The sequence below is a fragment of the Notamacropus eugenii genome, chromosome 3 (assembly GCF_028372415.1).
Source record: "Notamacropus eugenii isolate mMacEug1 chromosome 3, mMacEug1.pri_v2, whole genome shotgun sequence".
Classification (NCBI taxonomy): domain Eukaryota; kingdom Metazoa; phylum Chordata; class Mammalia; order Diprotodontia; family Macropodidae; genus Notamacropus; species Notamacropus eugenii.
The window spans coordinates 429,389,261-429,408,572 of record NC_092874.1 but is presented as its reverse complement, the minus strand read 5'-3'; the positions used below and the strand labels follow the sequence as shown (position 1 = coordinate 429,408,572).

Genomic DNA, 19,312 nt, shown 5'->3' with positions numbered 1-19,312 from the left:
TGTTTCTTTAGTGCTCTGTAAGAGGATTATGTCAGGGTCTGCAAAGAAGGGCTGTGGGTCTGGTTGGAAGAGATCAGACATTGAAAAAGGGTTCATGGAAAGTCAGGAGCAGGCTTTCCATGTTGCCCCACTTTATTAAGCCGAAGGTCTGGCTCAAAACACTCCCCAGAACATGTAGAGTTAAGATGGGCTGGGCCAGATGGTGTTTTCCTTCCATTTGACAATTAAATTGAATTTCTTTTAAGAATGAGCCTTTTGTGCAGTCATAGCCAGTGGTGATGAAGCCCTGGCCGTCTTCCAAAACTTGGATCAAGTCGGACTGGGGCTGAGGCTGTCTAGGATGCAACGTCTGTATAGTGGGGGGAAGGAAGACAGGAAGGAAGGTAGTGACCACCAATCCATGGGGAAGCCTCCCATCTTTGTTCTGACTGGTGTGGACAACAAGCCACTCCCCATTTTCCATATCCCAGTAGCCATCTCTCCTGCGTTTGCTACTTAATGAAGCATTTTTTGGCATGCATTATCTGACTTGAAAAAAGTAACCATGCATTGAGAAAAGGAAACCAGCTCATCTTCAATCAAGGTCACACAGCAAGAGCTGAAACGAAAGTCTGGACCCTTAGCCCAGGTGCCTCGCCACCACAGTCCACAACCTCTTGGGAATGTTTTGATCATGTCCACAAGAAATTCCATATCTAGATACAGACCAACCATTCACCAGGAACCAGATAATGAATATGCATGTAAATACTTTAATCCCTAGAACCTGAGTTCAAGAGATGCTGAGCAAAATTAAAGGACCAAGAGGAAACCCTGAGGAATGTAGTGACCATAATAGTCCATCCTCCATGATGTGCGCTACTGTAGACATTTTCCCAAGGTGACCTGGTGACCTTGACATCTTTCTGCTTCAAGCCATGCATTATTGTATCACCCACTACCATTCATTAAAGTTGGTCCAGTCTTTCCTGAGTTTCTAGAATTTTATTATACCAGTACCACCTAGAAGTTGGATCTCGGATCACCCTTGGACACAATGCTTCACTCCCAACCCAAAACCAGACCCTCTGCCTCATCAGCTAGAATTCACAAAGCCAGAATTAAAATGTCAAGACAACCACACTGGAAATGAAGGGGGCAGATCCCAGAATCTAGCTCTGTTCCTTCTCTGTTGTAGATATTCAAATGTTGGTACTGGTGGTGATGATGTCTACCTTGAGGGCCTTCTCAGCAAAGATTTAGTAAGCATCTGCTAAGTGCTGAAATACAAAGATGAAAACTGACAGAGTCCCCACTTTCATGCAGTGTCTGCTCTCCTAAGAGAATGACAAGTATGTAAGTAGATGTTAAAATGGGTAAGGGGTGGAGAAACAAAGAAAAATCCAGAATGTCCCAAGAAAATCAAAGGTAGAAGCTATAGTAGATGGGATAGAAGAGGAGGGGAGAAAGGAGAGCAGGGCCTTGAAGAAAGAGAATAATACTGAAAAACAAGAAAGCTCATTCTAGATATGAGGGAGCATCCTTCCTGAGTGTACAGTGGCAGGAGAGGGTCAGGATTAGGTTGGGGAACAGCCACTCGTCCAAGTTGGCTAGAAAGCATCACACTCAAAGGTTGCCAGTGTGTGAAAACAGGTTGCAAGGGAAGGTCTCTGTTTTGATAGCCTGGCCCCCAAAGAGCAGGCAACATTGTCCAGAGATCTTTAAATTCAGGCTGGGATTCCTCATTATTGTAGGAGGGATTCCGGGGTTGGACTGGTAGAACTCTGAGGGCCCTTCTGGCTCCCTTCCGGCTCCGATTCTTCTCTAATGTCCCATTTCCAACAAGTGAACTCAAGCATTTATGAAGTTCCAGGCACCGTGTTAAGCATTGGAGATGTGTACAAGCAGAACGTGTCGCTGCCCTTGTGAAGCTTACTGTATGATGGAGAGACAACATGCAGACAACTATGTGCAAACTAGGTCTCTACAAGACAAACTGGAGATAGGATCAGAGAGATACTGGCATTAAGAGGGTGGAGCAGAAGAGGCTACTCTTAGGTGGGATTTTAGCTGAGAATTCCAGGCATGGGGGGCAGCCAGGGAAGATGGAAAGAGTCAAGAAATTGAGTGTTGTATACAAGGATCAGCAAAGAGGCCAGTGTCATTGGGTCATAGAGTACTGAATATGGAGGAATAGAAGGCGTAAGAAGGCTAGAAAGGCAAGAAGGGGCCAAATTATAAAATGCTTTGTAAACCAAACAGATGATTTTATATTTCATCCTGGAGGTAACAGGGAAGGCATTGTGTGTGTGTGTGCAGTCATTTCAGTCTTGTCCAACTCTTCATAACCCCAATTTGGGGTTATCATGGCAAAGATATTGGAGCCATTGCCTTCTCCAGCTCATTTTACAGATGAGGAAACTGAGGCAAACAGGGTGAAGTGACTTGCCCAGGATCACACAGTTAGAGTTTATTAAATTGGAGGGGTGTAGGGGTGGAGATGGTCAGACCTGCACTTTAGGAAGGTCAATTTGATAGTTGACTGGAGAATGGACTGGAGTGAGGAGAGACTTGGAGGCAGGGATACCCACCAGAAAGCTCTTGCAATTGCCCAGATGGGAGGGTTGAGAGAGAATCAAGAGTCAAGAATGATACCCCAGGTAACAGGAAGGATGATGGTGTCCTGGACTGTAATAGGAAAGTTAGGAAGAGGGGAGAGTTTAGAGAAAAGAGAACAAGTTCAGTTTGGAACATGTTGATTTTTAAGATATCTACAGGTTCTGGGATGCCTAATTGGAAGCTGGAGATACAGGACTGGAAATCAAGAGAGAAGTAAAGACTGGATGAATAGATGCAAGAACCATCTGCATAGAGATGATCATTGAATCCATCGGAGTTGATGATCTCATCACCATCCTGGTCTAAGAATGGAGATTCTGTTTCTGAGGAACTGACTTTTCTAGGATCATAGGTGGAAGGGACCTCTCAGGAGATCCCTCATTCACCTGATGAGGAAACTCAGACCCAGGAAGGGCTTGGACACTGTAACACAAGTGTTAAGAAGCAGAACAAGAGTTCAAAGTCAAATTTATGGCACTATTTCAACTATTTCCCACAGGATCTCAGAGCCCCATCAGGTCGACCTCCTCGATGTATTGTTGAGGAAACCAAGGCTCAGGTAGATTAAGAGACTTGCCCTGGGCATACAGGCAGTAAGTAGCAAGACCCAGGATTTTTAACCTATATTTTCTGGGTCTAAATCCAGCCCCTTTCCCACTAAACCACAGTGCCTTGAAGCACTTTGCTTCACCATAACAAACTCAACAAAATATGGCATTCAGTGATCAATTCATATTTTCTGTTTGTAACACTAGAATAAAAGACAGCAAGAGATGCCCATGGACAAAATACAGCACCCCAACAGGTCATCTATCAAATGTGGAGATTCATGATAATAGCAGCGTGTTACATTTGTATGAACTTCCCAGTTTACAAAGTACCTTTATATCCATCATCTCATCCCCACAACAGCCCTGTGAGAGAAGTCGAGAAAGCATTATCACCATCCTTTTAGCAGCAGAGGAATCCAGGTTGAAGTGACTTACTTAAGGCCACATGAACCAGAATGGGAATCCAGGTCTCCTGAGACCAAATCAAGGGCTCTCTCCTCTGCCTTAGGATGCCTCCATTCTATCACCAACATTTAAATCCTAGCAGAATCCCTCTCCAATGAGAAGAGCTGGCTTCAAGACCACCTTCTTTGAGTGAGACCATTTGTTTGGGATTCTGGTAGGGTAGCAGGGGCTCTACAGGAAGGACCTTGTCCTGAGCTTGAGAAAGGAGGGGCAGTCCACACTGATCCCCTGGGCAGCCTGGGCTTTGCAGAGTGGTGAACACGCTAGACTTTGTTGCAGAGAAGTGAAGCTGCCTCAGTTACTTGCAGCCAGTGCGGAGGATGCCTGTTACTTGTTTTCCCAGGTATACCTTCCAAGGCTTCACCAGGCTGTTCATGTTGACTAAGAGTCTGCGGTTCCTGGGATCCTCCTGCCCTGCGATTAAATAGTCTGTACCTGGTAGAAACACAACCACCACCAGGGATGGTGGTGAGGAAGGAAGGCTTAGCAAGCACACCCCAGAGGCTCCCTATCACCTCTGGGAGAAAATACAAAATGCTCTGTTTAGCATTCAAAGCCTTTCATAGCCCGGTCCCTTCTGACCTTCCTAGACTTCTTACACCTTTCTCTTTGACCCAGTGACATTGGCCTCCATGAACAAGATATTCCGTCTCTTGGCTCTGGGCGTTTTCTCTGGCCATCCCCCATGGCTGGATCTTCCTCTCCTACTCTGACTACAGACCTCCCTGGCTTCCTTTAAGTCCCCACTAAAATCCCATCTATGTCTAGGACCCTTTCTCAGCGTCTCTGAATTCTACTGCCTCTCCTCTGTTGATTACTTCCTACATACCTTTTATGTAAATTATTTGTGCACATTTGTTGGCATGTTGTCAGACTGTGACTCCTTGGCCCAAGACTATCTTTTGCCTTTCTTTGTATCCCCAGCACTTCACACAATACTTGGTATCCAGGAGGCACTTAATAAATGTTTATTGCCTGGCTGACTAAACACTTCAGAATTCATCCCCTGAAGGACTCCTAGGTGTTTGATTCTAAGGAGGAGCTCTGCTCCTTGAGGGGAGGGACTGTTTCTGCTTTTTCTTCTTTTTTAAATTCCCAGCACTTAGCCAAAGGCTTGACACATGGTGGATGCTTACTGCATGATTGTTGATTGATTCATTGATATTACCGGTTGGATTTCTTCCAACCATGCTGGGGTTTTTGTACAAGGTCATAGAATCACAGATTTTAGAGTTGGAAAGGACCTCAGCCAGCTATATCAATGTGAACTCTAAAAGGAATCCCCCACCTAACAGGCTGGTATGGTGGGTTTGATTTCCACTGCTATCTCTTACTACCTGTGGGACTCAGGGCAAGTCACAATCCCCCTGGGTCTAGCTTTCTTCTCTGTAAAATGAATGAAGGGAGTTGGACTTAGGGGCTCCCAAGATCTCCAGATCTAAAGCTGTCTACCTGGAATGATGGAGAATATGACTAATTTTTTGGACAGACACACAGATCTCTATCTACCTCGATAATAATTGACCCTTTAAGGTTTACAAAGCACTTTTCACAGTGCCTCCTTCCACCCCGTATTGTCTGTGTCTGTCTCTCACCCCAATTTTAAAGGTCCCATATGGCTCATCCCTCACCCCAGGGCCCATGGTGACCACCTTCATCCGCTGCTTACCTGGGTTCAGAATGGGGCAGGTGCATCCCCTGTGGGTCCAGGACTCTGGGTAAATGCTCTGGTGACTCCTGGAGATCTTCACTTGTCCCGATTTTAGAACCTTCTTCACCTTCACCCATACTTCAGCATGGGTACCCTTGTCATATGCTGAAAGGATCTTGGCCTTTATCACTGCCCAGAGACAGACAGACAGACACACATACACACACACACACACACCTGCTCAAAATTGGGCTCTTTCCCAAACCCAGTTAAAAGGTAAAAAGTAGAGCCAAATGAAACATATTTTCTGAAACTTGGGCACTAAATCATGCAGTATTGGTATTAGAAGGGAGCTTTTGAAATCAAACATCCCTCCATCCTCTAAGGCCAGTGCAAATGCTTAGAATGCACTCTGTCTCATAGAATTCCTCACTTCATTTAAGATATAGCTCATGTCCCCTTTCCTGATCCCCACCCTCTTAACTCCTAATACCCTCCCGCCACAACCACTTTGTCCTATTTGTAATGATTCTGTTTATACTTTTACACCTCTATGCTGTCTCATGTAACAAAATGTAAGCTTTAGGAGGACAAGAACTATTTCATTTCTTTGTCTCCATATCCCCAGTACCTAGCACAGTTACACAGTCTTTAATAAATGTTTATTGATCGATTGATTGTCTAGTCTGACCTTCCCATTTTATAGATAATGAAACTGATACCCAAAGAGGCAAAAGTGGCTTGTGCTCATTAGTAGCAGATTCGGGATTGATTCTTGCATTAATTTGATTCCTCATCTGATATTCCATAGACTGCCTCATTCTGTCAGGCGCAGACTGGGAATTAAAGAGGAAACTTAAAGCTCGGTCATTGTCCAAAGGTATGACTGTGATGTCAGACAGTTACCAGAGGAGGAAAAGGTCACAGGTAGAATTCTCTATTATTTTTTAATTAAAAAAAATACAACGGCAGTAGGTGCTGCAGTGGATATAGCACCAGCCGGAACTCAGAAGGACTTGAGTTCAAATCTGGCTTCAGACAGATTTGTGCTGTGTGATCTAGCTGTGTGATCTAGGCAAAGTCACTTACCCCTGATGGCCTCAAAAAAAACCCCAAACAAACAAATAAAAAACCAAACCAAAAAAAACCATCCCAGATATTTGTGCTTTAACTAGCAGAAAAGATTCCTGAATTTGGAGTGAAATGACCTTGGTTCAAATCCTACCCACTTAAAACCTATGTGAATTTGGGCATATCACTTAGTGTTTCTGGATCTCAGTTTACAAATCTGTAAAATGAGGTAACTGGATTAGAAGGCTCCTTCTAGCTTTAAATTCTATGACCTATTTGCTGAGATTTTCACAGTTAAGATATCAGGAGAAATTATTGAAGAGAGAACCAGTTGGCCATGGGAATGCAGCACTCTCATGGCGGGGAAAGTCAGAGGGTCACTAAAAGGGAGTGGGTAGGAGAGAACATGGAGATGGAGTTCTCTCCAACAATGTAGTCCATGCCCCACCATTTCTTCTCATGTTGGGTGACTCATGTCTGTGTCCCCTAATAAATTTGCCAAATGGGTTCACCCAAAGTGCTGGGGGCTGCCTTGATTTCCCTTCACATCAAGAAGGTACCACTGTCCCTTGGTAATACTAAAACAAAAGGTACTTTGTTCTTGGCAGTACCATTCAAAATTATCTTTCATGTTGTTTTTGGCAAATGTACCCTGTCTTCTATCTCCTATTTAATCAGCTTTTCCTTGCTGCTTAGAATTAGGACTAGCCAGTGAAGTACACAAGAACCATAGGAATAATTTGGACCAGGGGTCCAGAATCTCCAGCCTCGAGGAGTTTGGATTCAGTCAAAGGACTGCACTTGAGGACCTAGAGGGTCACATATGACCTCGAGGCCACAGGTTCCCTACCCCTGATTTAGACTATAACATTAATATTATAAAATTGAACAATTTTGAACACTTGTATGAATTGATAAAGAGTGAAATAAGCAGATCCAGGAGAATATGTTATACAATAACAACGCTCTAAAAAATAAACTATGAAAACTTTAAGAACTCTGATCAACATAATGGCCCTCCATGATTCCTCCATGATTTCCTAATCACCATAAGTACTAGTGCCCTCCACCCCATTTAATCACTTTGGGTATGTATCTATAATATTCTGTGTAGTATATAACATATTCATATACATATATGTGAATATATTTATATTATCATGCATATATAATATATAAACATATATATTTATGCTGGATATGTTTATAAAGTATATCTCAAAAGTCTTAGCTGTAGTTTTAAGTTTTAATAGATTAAAACTGCACCAAGACTTTTGTAACAAGTTGTATATACAGCCAATCCTTAACATTGGCTGGTTTCACTTTTGCAACATCAAGCATTCACATGATTTTATTAGGAATCTCATTTTCACTTTCAGGTTGGTAACCATACACATTTGAGTAGAGAAAAAAAAAATGAGAGGCATGAAACAAGTTTGTGGAGTGACTGGTATCCTGCTAGTCACTTCATGTGTCTTGTCCACCCTACCATTGTAAAGAGCTCCCTGGGTGTTCACAGTGTCAGAGGCACTTGGCTTCTTGCAATAGCAGTGACTAAAGTCCCAGCATCCTCTCCCTTGGTTTTCAGAGGGTGGCCATGGTGGAGAGATTTAAGCAGTATAGTATTGTCTGAAATCAGTGGGGTTTTTTATTGAGATGTTAGCACAAAAGGTCACAATTCCAGGGAATTACTAGTGAAAAAAATGTTTTGTACATTACCAGTTTTATTTTGTGTACTGCATTTTGGGAGTTATTTCATGGTTATTATGCTAGGAAAAGTGCATGTTATCAAAATGAATGTTTTGTTATAAATATTGTATGCAGAAAAATATATTTCCATCAATCTCTAGCAAAAGATTACTGTTTTTGGTGGTTGTGGGAACCTAACCTCCTATTTCCAATAAGTTCAATGTATCAACATTCGTGTTTTTGACTTTTGCACCATTTTCTAGGAATAATATCCCCATGCCAGTTGAGGATTGACTGTACTTATTTTCTCTCCTATAAATTCATTAGGAGTAAGAATTGCTCCATCCTTTGTACTAGTGTCCTAAGTGCCTAGCACAGTTCTGGACATACAGTAAGTACTTACTAAGTACTCATGACTCCTCTTCTCCATCTATTGAAATCCCTCCATTCTTCCAAGGCCAAGTTCAAAAACCAGTTCTCATATGCAGTCTCTTCTGATTCCCTTCCCCCTCCTCCAATTCCCAACCAGCTGAAAGTCATAGATTAAATTGAGTAGGAACAGACCTCAAGTCATCAAGTCCAAACACTTCATTTTACAGATATGGAAACTGAGGCCCAGAGAACTTAAATAATTATCCCAAGAGTGAAGCAAACCACTTTGCTTGAGTGACTTTGAATGGATCTCTCCTTCATTTCTATCTCATTGTACATTTTGTTCCATACTTATTTGTATATATTTCATAGCCCCACTTAGAAGGCTATAAGTTTTTTGAGAGCAGGGACTATTTCTGCCATTCAGTTGGTGAATAAGCATTTATTGTGTACCTACTGTATACCATACACCGTGCTAAGCCCTGGGAATATAAAGAAAGGCAAAAATTCTGCATATAGTGATAATAAATGCTTATAAACTGACTACGAATGCTTTGAAGGCAGGGACTCTGTGGTTCTTCATCTTTGTACCCACAATGCCTTATATCTATTGTTGCTGTCAGTCAGTCCTTCCATTTTCTTCCTTCCTGGCACACCTTGGGTTCTGCCTTGGCACTGGAAGTACTGGAGTCCTGCCCTTGAACTCTAGTCCCAACAGTGGGGTCCCTCTGCTTCCACCAGAAGTCTTCAAGGGCTCCCAGTGTGCCCCTGCCTGGCCCCTTTCGTCCTCGGTGGCTTGACCCATTCCTGCAGTACTGTCTGATCCCAAAGTTCTGGCCACTGTAGATCTCCCTCTAGCTGAATCCCATTTCTGAGAGCATCCAGCCCCTCCTCATCTCCGGGAGTGAGTCACTTACCATAGGCATACTTCATCTGGCAGAAATCCTGGACCTTCCCAACAGCCTTCTCCTCGCAGACACACTTTTCTAGCCAGGTGGAAGGAGAGGCCACAGCAAGAAGAAAAGTGAAATCAAGGGTCAGCTTCACACCACAAATAGCTAGATGCCTCCCGAGCTCACCACCAACCTCTGTTTTCCAACAGACAGACAGGGATTTCTCAAAAAGCCTGAGTTTTTGCTTCCACTGGGAACACCCACAAATTTTGAGCTGGAAGAAACCTTGGAGGTCATCTGCTCCAAGGTGCCCATTTTACAATCAAGGAAGCTGAATCCCAGAAAACACAAGCAACTTGCCTAAAACCAGACAGGCTATTAAAAATTCTGCTTCCATGGCTTCCAAGGCAACAGAGAAACAGGGCAGCAAGCTCTTTAATGATGTTTTAAGCACCGATTAAAATCCCCATTACAGAAATTATTCTTTGGGTGTGACCAATTTAATTCTATGGGGATTTACTGGGGACAGAAAGACAAAAAAGAAACTATTCCTGCCCTCACGGAGGTGTTTGGGTTGTATTTTCCTGAGCAGAAATCCTATACGACAAACAATCCTATATAACAAAGGCCTCTTTTAGACCTTATAATTATAATTAAATATAATTAAATATGTAGCAGTTTGTTTGTGCTGTCAGTGAAAAGTGCAAAGCAGCCCTGAACTGTTCTGTCAGCATGGCCCTAAAGATCTCTTTCCCCTTTCCCGTCTCAGACATCCTAGTCACATCCTGAGCTAAAACCCTACTTAGAGCTCTCATACTGAAAGGCAGAGTGGAGCAGAGAGGACAGAAGGCCTAAGTACAAGAAGACCCAGAGCCTTGTCTTTGGTGCTCACTATCTGCATGACCGTTAGAGAATCTAGGTGACTCTGGGTAGAGCTCAGCTGTGTGACCCTGGGCCTGTTTCCTCAGTTCTAAAAAGGGAATCATAATAGCAGCTACTTTCCAGGGCTGATGTGAGAATCAAACAAGACCAGAGTAGAACTCATACCAGCTTGGTGAGCTGACCCTTAGATTTTCGGTGAGGGCACCTTAAACCTCAGAAATGGTCAAACATTACAAGTCAGGGCTTGGTTTAACGTTCTGGTAATTGTCTACACTTAAGAAAATAATGGAAAAAATGTGAATAATGCAGGTTAAACTTCAAAGGGTGTCCCGTGCATACATCTTTCCCCCTGGAGAGCCAGTTGTTAAACATTTGTGAGCACATCCTCGCATTGTGTGGAGATATTCCGAAGGGCCCTGGGTGCAGAATATTACATACATGGTCAGATTCGGGTGATATCAGCTGCTTTTAGCTGAACAACTTTTTGTCCTCATTTTTTTTTTTTAATTCTTTGTTATAAGGGATGGCCAATTGGGGAGGGGGAAAGGGAGGGATGCATTTGGAAATGAAGATGATATAAAACCCAAAGATATCAATATTTAAAAAGTCCTTTTCTAGATCTCTCTTCCCAAGATCCTCCCTCAGGCATCCCCACCATTGAATGCCTAGATCATGTCATATTTATCTGTGTCCACGTGGTAGCCCTCACTCCTCCACTCTAATAGAATGCAAGCAGCACTTACGTCACGATGAGCTTTCTTTCCACTGTGCTTAATAATCCCTTGCAGTGGGCATTTAAGAAATATTTGAGAAACTGAGTTGAATTATGAATGGGACTTCAGCTTCCTACCTGGATGCCGCAGGGCAGAAAACCCTCGCTCCTGACCATCCCACGTCAATGGTTCTTCACTGTCATTGCCGAGTCCCTGGACAAGGTCAGGGATCTGCCCACCTACTGGGACATGGAGGAAAGGCTCCTTCTCATGTCTGTGAAGGGAAAAGGGAAATCCATCATTAGATAACAGAATGCTTCAGTCCCTGCAGTGGGCAGGATCATGAAGAGGTTCCCACATTTAGAAGAGACGTCCGGAGATCATCCAGTCCTGGGGCCTCCGACTCAATTCGTTTGTTTTTAAGTTTGCAGCGATCTTGTATTTGTACCCCTACTGGACAAATCCTTGTTTTCCTTTGTAAAGGCAACCTGGGTAAGATAAGAGCCCCATTGGTTTGGAGATTTCTGATTTAGTCCACCTCCTGCCTTACAGCAGAACTATGCCTAACATCCCAGACTTATAGTCACAGGACCATAGATTAAGAACTCCAAGGGACTTCAGAGGCTAGTTACTGCCATCTCCTCATTTTACAGATGAAGAAACTGATACCTAGAGAAGTTATATAACCATACAGCAGGGGATAGTCAGAGGCAGGATCCGAACCTAGCTCTTCCTGGATCCAAGTTCAGCACCAAGACTCTCACCAGGGAAAGATGTCTCACAGCCTGCCTTAGTAACTCATCCAAGGGCTGAGTCTACTTAGATCAAGGAAGCACCCCAATCCCTCTCTTACCTATTTCTGACTTGGTCTTCTTGTCTTACTGAATGGAAACTCCTTCCTTTTCCTGGCTCAAAATAATAATGTAGGGTAGGGCCAGACCTTCATGTATGCATTATATATGCATACACACATATATAATATGTACATTCATGACATGCTTCGTATGTTAGTGACTCACTTATAAAGTGTGATTTTGTCCTTCTTTCTCAAAGAAGACCATGACATCAGGGAGATGATGACATGACTTGCAGCTGACTTAGATTTGAGTGAGGAAGGGCTATGTAAGGTCACTAGCCTCACTTCTCCTCCTGAGCCATCTGGGTCCAGTGACCAGATATTCATCAGGATGACCAGACATGGCCAGTTTAAGAGAGTTACCAGGGGTTAAGGGACTTATCCAGGGTCACCCAGCTAGTAGGTACCAGTGTAAGGATTTGAATCCAGGCCTTGACTCCAAGCCCAGCATTCTATTCACCATGCTACACTGAATGTCTTGCTATAAGACACAGCCTCCATATTGTTCAATATACATATATACATGTTTGTATTAATTGGGTCACCCTTAAAATCTGAAGGAATTAAACATGGAACAAATTAAAAGAGGTGTGCTACTGTTCTCAGGGTTCTTTTATAGTAAAGAGTGCTAAGGGGATGGCTCATTGGAAAGAGTGTTGTGCTTGGAATTAGGAGGACTTGAGTTCAAATCTAACCTCAGATACTTTCTAGCTACATGAGATCCTAGGCAAGTCACTTAACTAATGTCTGCCTCAGTTTCCTCATCTGTAAAATGAGCTGGAGAAGGAAAGGTCAAGGTTAATTGACTTGCCCAGGGTCACACAGCTCATAAGTGTGTGGGGCTAGATTTGAATTCAGGTCTTCCTGACTTCAGGCTAGGCACTCTATCCACTGTGTCAACTAACTGCCAATATATGTATACGCCAAACACCCACATATTTGTGTATATGTACACACACACACACACACACACTATATATAATATATATATACACATATATGTGTACATCTTTATTTACATATAGAGGTATATAAAATTTGATCTTCACAGCAATCCTATAAATATGGGTTTTATCATTGTCCTCACTTTACAGATGAACCTGAGGCTAAGAAAAGTTAGCTAACTTGCCCAAGGTCACACAGTTAGTAAGTGTCTGAGGCAGGATTTGAACTCAGGTCTTCCTGATATCAAGTCTCAGTCATGCCCAGCCTACCTGCTGGCTGTTATGATTGTGACAGATCATTGGCCATTGCCATTATCATGGGTGAGAGGAGGATTAATAAACACTTGTCAAATTGAATTGAATTCCTGTTTGTTTATCAAAATTAGTCTTGGTCTTCAAGGCCCAGGGGAAATCCCACCCATGCTGAGAAGCCCGCCTGGACTGCCTCAGCCCACAAGGCTCTCCTCTCCCTATCACCAGACAGCTATGACTTCACATGTATAATAGTGTTTATATTATTTGCCTTCTCAATGATTGTGGGAGGAGCCAGAGAGGAGAGAATTTGAAACTAGAAATAAATATTTTTGAAATTAAATTAAAATTTCAAACAATTTTTTTTAAAAACCTAGCTATATGACATGGTGGTTTGAGTGCTGGGACTCAGGAAGACCTAAGTTCAAATCCTGCCTTGGATACCTACTGGCCATTTGGTACTTCATCTGTTTCAGTTTTCCTCGTCTGTAAAATGGGGATAATAATAGCACCTGCTTCTCAGGAGGAGGACCCATGGGAATGAGGTAATATTTGTAAAGTGCTTTGCAAACATAAAGCTCATCAGCATTAGTATCATTATCATCATCTGTATCCTTTGTCTTCAAGCCCCTTATTCCTTGTATTATGTCAGCTTCAGAGGCATGAGTCTGATGCTACATTGTAGGCTCCTTAGCATTGGGCTTGGAGTCTCAGACTCTTACAAGCTGTATGACCTTGGACAAGTCCCTTAACCTCTGTCTGTCTCAACTAAAAATATGGATAATAATTTAGCATCTGCCTGCCAGGGCTGTTGGTTGTGAGAATCAAATGAGATGATATTTGTAAAATGCTTAGCACCATGCCTGGCACATAGTAGGTTCCATCCATTCAATTCAATAAACATTTATTAAGCACCTACTATATGCCAGGTGAGTCATAAATGCTGGTTTCCTTCCTTCCTTTTGTATGAATCTGACATTGGCCCAGTGGTGGCCCTGGGTTTGAATCCCAGCTCTGCTCGTTACGTAGCACCATTTTTAATTCACTTTACAAGCTTGCTTTCTGAATTACCCTGATATGTTTCCCCCTGGGAGGTGATTCACTTACCCAGTTAGGCAGGCCCCAGTGTAGGGATCACATTCCCCAGAGCAATTACATGGACGGCAACCATTTCCTCCAAAGCCCCAGTACCCCACCAGGCATCGGTCACAGTGCAGGCCCGCCACTCCAGGCTTGCAGAGACAGTAGCCTGTCTTGGGGTGACAAGGGAAGACCTTCTGGGAAGTCTCATTGACTGAGCCCAAGGATTGGCATGAGCAAGCTATAGAAAACAGGAAACGTCATTGAAGATTGGTGTCAGAGAAGGGCACAAAGCATGATGTGGTGGACAAATCCTTGACTTGAGAGTAACAAGACCTGTGTACTGTTCCAGGCTTAGCTACTAATTAGCTGGTAACCTGTTAATCTTAAGCTGAGTCAATTCCGTCATTTGTAAAACAGGTCCCATCTACCTCACAGGTGGGTCTTAAGGATCAAAAGAGGCCATCATAATTCACATTTCTATAGCCCTATAACATTTACAAAATGATTTCCTCACAATGGTCCTGGGAGGTAGGTTGCCCCATTTTACAACGGAAAAAAACTAGGGCCCAATTCATCAATGAACAAACATTTGTTAAGTGCTTTGGGCGAGGCACTGTGTTTAGTGCTGAGGATGTAAAGAAAGTCCCTGCCCCCATTACATTCTATTGGGGGAGACAACATATAAATCTGTATGTGCAGGATAAATACAGTAGACAGATGATGCCAGGGAAGATCAAGAAAGACCTCCTGGAGGTGGCAGTTCACTGTGTTTTAAAGGAAGTAGTTGGAAGTTGGTAGAGACAGCATTCCAGGTATGCACAACAGCTTCTGCAAAGTCTTGGAGACAGGAGATAGAGCACCATTTTTGAGTGTCTAGGATGGTTGGATCATAAAGTTTGTGAAAGGGAATAGAATGTAAAAAAACTGGAAAGATAGGAAGGCCCCAGCTAGTGAAGAACTTTAAATGACAAAGGACATTTTATTTGATCTTGGACATAGTAGGGAGCCAATGAGATTATTGAGTAGGAGACTGACATGGTCAGAACTATGCTTTAGGAAAATCCCATATTTTTCCCACAGTTCTGTGAAGGATGGATTAGAGTGGGGGAGAGAAAAGACAAGTGAGACCAATTAGAAACCATCGTAATAATCCAGACAAGAGGTGATGAGGGACTAGACTAAGGTGGTCCTGGGGTCAGTAGAGAGAAGAGGACATATGCAAGACATGTAGAGAAAGAAATGACAAGATTTGGTAACTGATTGGATATGTGGGATGAGTGAGGGAGAGGAATGGAGGAAAATACCAAGGTGGTGAAACTGGGTGACTGGGAGGATGGTGGCATCCTCAACAATTTAAAGGGAAGGTTGGAAAAGGGGAAGGGTTTGGGGGTAAGGGTAAGAGAATATAAGGAGTTCTGTTTTTGGACATACTGAGTTTGAGATGCCCAAGGGACACACGATTTGAAATTTACATCTTACTTATACCAACCCTCTCCTAAAAGCTGACTCCTCTTAGCCCTGTCTGAATGGAAAAGGGCTCTCCACTCATTCTCACCCTGTATCTTTGAGATAAAAGAAATGACCGTTTTCAAAGGTGGGGCAAATGGCCCACAGGGTGCCCTCATACATTTGGTGCTGAGCATCTAATTGGTCCCCAGATCACAGAGAATTGTAGCCTAGTCTTCAAATCTGAATCTCAAGTCATGTGTGTAAAAGGAGCTTAGTTAATTAAAAATCACCTACTTCTGCTGGTGGCAGCTGGTTCTGGGGCCATGCTATTAACTTTTATGCCTTTAAAGAACCAATTAATTATATATGATGAATTCATAAATTAAATGAGAGGACCCTTCCTAAAAGCTTCCTAGTAGGAGATCCCTAGTCCTTCCAGAATTTCCTATTCAAGCCTATCCCTGCCTTGCCTTCCCTTCAACCAAATTTTGAGAAGAATATATACATTTCCCTCCCCACCCCCCTTTTCATTGGAAACAGGACAACAATAGCAGCCTTCAAAACAAAGAAACAGAAATCTCCCCAGTAATGCTCCGAAGGCTTGGTCAGAGAACCTGAAGAGGTGTTAGCTGCTATTAAAAAAAATCTGAATTCTTAAGGACTGTCCCACAATTCTCTATCTGCTCTCACCAAGCCTTCGGGAGGAAATTATCTTCCCACTTCTGGGAATCTCCTAGGTTCACTCTTCCAGCTGAAGCATCTGGGAGCAACTGACCCTGACAATTCCCTCATTTCCCTTTTGCCAATTTTGCAGTCAAACAAGCAGAATCAGGTTAGCTGAAGCCTGCTGATTGAGCCGGGGAGGGAGTTTGTCATGTCTGTTTCTAAGCTGTATCTTCCATCTATCACCCCACTACAAGATGACTCTTTTTGGTCCTCCCACCTCTATCCATTGGGATAAAAGGATCAGACCATTTTCAAAGACTGCTCATAATTATGCACAAAATATAGAGGGGTCAGCATTGAGAATCAGAGAAGGGACCCTAAAAATTACCTAAGTCAGAAGTTCTTCACTTGGGATCAGACTTTATTTTGCTTTTTAAAATATTTGGATGACTGTCTTTCAATGTAATTGGTTTCCTTCAAAATATTATGCATGCTATTTTATCCATTTAAAAACCCTATTTGGAGAAAGGGGTTCACTAGACTGCCGAAGGGGTCCATGACAAAAACTAGTTAATCTGATCTAATCCACCCTTCTCAATTTACTGAGGAGAAAACAATTCAGATAAATGACTTCCACAATTCACCAGGCAAGTTAGGGGCAGGACTAGAGTTTATAGCTTGAGACAGCTAGGCAGAACAGTGGATAGAATGCTGGGCCTGGATTCAGGGAGACCTGAATTCAAATCCAACCTCAGATACTAGCTGTGTGATCCTGGGCAAGTCACTTAACCTCTGTTTGCCTCACTTTCCCCAACTGTAAAATGGGCATAATTATAGTGCCTGCCTCCTGTGATTTTTGTAAGGATCAAATGAGATAATATTTATAAAGCGATTAACGCCAGGTAAACGTTTATCCCTCTCTTCCTTTTGCACTATTCCTTCAATCACCTCACTCTACTTCTTTTCTCCAGGACCGGACAGAAAGCCTTCTAACCTGTTATCCAGGGGCAGGGAGGAAGAAGAGCCTGGATGTGAGTTGGAAGGGGTTGGTGAATTCACCTGACCAGGACTCTGACCTCTCCGGGGCACATCCAGACTGCTCAGTCCCATGTGGTGCTCCTAAGAACAAGCCCTAGTCCATCCTGGGTTTCTGCCTCCCTCCTAGTGCCTGTTTTTGGTCTTCTCGACCTTAGTGAAAGCTAAACAAGGCACTCTACAGGTAGCCTGGCACCTTTTCATTCCCGCAAGGTCAGAGAGAGAAAGATTTGTAAGTAGCAGCAGGAACAATTTTCTGTCACACGGATACTTGTATTGGACCTCAGCTGTGGGTTTAGTTGAAAGAAAAAAAGAGATAGAGAGAGATAGAGACAGAGAGGAAGGAGAAAAAAGAGAGAGATAGAGGGGGGAGAAGAAAAGGGGAGAAGACAGAGATAAAGACAGAGAGACAGAGAGGAGAGAGAGGAGAGAGGAGAGAGGAGAGAGGAGAGAGAGAGAGAGAGAGAGAGAGAGAGAGAGAGAGAGAGAGAGAGAGAGAGAGAGAGAGAGAGAGAGAGAGAGAGTGAGTCTTTGGGTCTTCCTTAACAGAAAGTCATTGAAGAGGTTCGAATAGTATGGGCGGGGTGGCATTTGACCATCATACAGCCTTTTTCTTCCCCTTTTTTCTTTTTTCTTCTTGTTCCTAGAGAAGTGATTGGGGAAAGATACTGCTAAGTGCTGTGACTAATGTTTAAAGATCCTGCCTAGCCCTAGATCTGCTCTCCTTGAGCCCCATTAACCTGGAAGGACACACTTCCACTTACTCCAGACCTCAGACATCTGCATTAACTTATTCATTTCTTTGTCCCAAATATTTTTCTCAAAGAGGTGAACAGAGGTCTGTCCATCTGTCCGTCCATTCGTTGGTCCTTCCCCCTTCTCCTCCAGGTCTCACTCCCCACTAAAGGACTGAGCTCAAAGCCCACTTGATATAGGGCCTTATGCTTTCATCCCTGCAACAAGCCTGTGAGGTAGGCAAGGCAGGGGTATTGTCTTGGCACAAATTATATCCAGATGAGACCACCGTCAGATTCATGAAGGACTGTTCATAATAGACTATTCTTATCCCCACTTTTCAGATGAGAAAACCAAGGTGTGGGAAGGGGACAAAGCCAGGTCTTCTGACTCCCATATGCAGTGATCTTTCCCAGACACTGCCACCTCCCCCTCCACCACCACCACCACCACCCCCCAAAGGAAATTTGCTAGTGACCCTGTGTGAAGCAACAAGGAAGAATTCTCAGTCCAGGTGCATTCGAGTGGGATGAGTCTCCCACAAGGCCAGCTTCTCGTAGGTGGGCTAGGTGGCCCCTTCTCTCAAGGTGGATGGTATATTAGGCAAAGGAAGTTCTGGACTGAGAGGCAGGAGACTCAGCTTCTAAGCCTGGCCCATCCAGTGACTTTCTGGGGGATGTTGGGTAAAGGTTTCCCTTCCCTAAGGTTCATTCCTCATGCTCCGGTTCTCTAGTGTGACCTAAGGACGGGTGAAGGCTCATCGGTCCCCAAGGCACAGGGCAACAGGGTTAGAACCTGATGGAGAGCACATTAGCTGCCTAAATAATCAGCAGAGACACATTTATCCTGCCAATGATCTCACAGTTGAATGAAGGAGGGACAGGGAAGGCGAGGCTTGAAGCAGGGAGGGAGGATGGGGAGAGGAGATGAAAGTCCTGTCCCCATTCCCCTAGACATCCAGGAGTGCTCCAGAATCAGCTCCAACCAACGAGCCAGTTGGTAAATTTTCAACGTAAACATTTACACCTTGGAAATTGGCAAATGCCGCAAGTCAGGGCTTGCTTCTGTTGACTGTATAAACTTTAATAAAGCAATGGAAAAAGTGCAGTGAATAATACAGATTAAACTTGAAAGTGTGTCATGTTCATTTCTTTTTGGAGATCTGCTTGTTAAACATTTACCATCACACCCTTGGCTATATTCCCCAGTACAATGTAAGTTCTTAAGAGGGTAAGTACTGTGTCTCTTTTGTATTTGTATCCGAAGCACCGGCACCAGTCACAATGGTTGGCATGAAGCAAGTGTCTAATTAATACTTATTGACTGATTAGAGAGCAGTGTGACAGAGTGGAAATCTCCCTTCCTCTGCCATTTATGTGAAGTTGGGCAAATTACTCAACCTTCCTG

The 19,312-nt window shown here is 43.4% G+C and overlaps 1 protein-coding gene across 4 annotated transcripts in view; it reads right to left on the bottom strand.

Moving 5' to 3' along the window:
* Window positions 1-732: 732 nt before the first annotated feature.
* LOC140497433 (netrin-4-like) overlaps window positions 733-19,312 on the bottom strand; it is a 61,385-nt gene continuing 42,805 nt past the window's right edge. For all 4 annotated transcript variants that reach the window (XM_072598368.1, XM_072598369.1, XM_072598370.1 and 1 more), the window contains 5 exons: window positions 14,045-14,258; window positions 11,023-11,159; window positions 9,315-9,383; window positions 5,284-5,454; window positions 733-4,049 (listed from right to left, as the gene is read on the bottom strand). In XM_072598368.1, coding sequence (XP_072454469.1) covers window positions 3,913-4,049; window positions 5,284-5,454; window positions 9,315-9,383; window positions 11,023-11,159; window positions 14,045-14,258 — 728 coding nt within the window. In that variant the 3' untranslated portion in view covers window positions 733-3,912. The remainder of the gene's footprint in view (window positions 4,050-5,283; window positions 5,455-9,314; window positions 9,384-11,022; window positions 11,160-14,044; window positions 14,259-19,312) is intronic.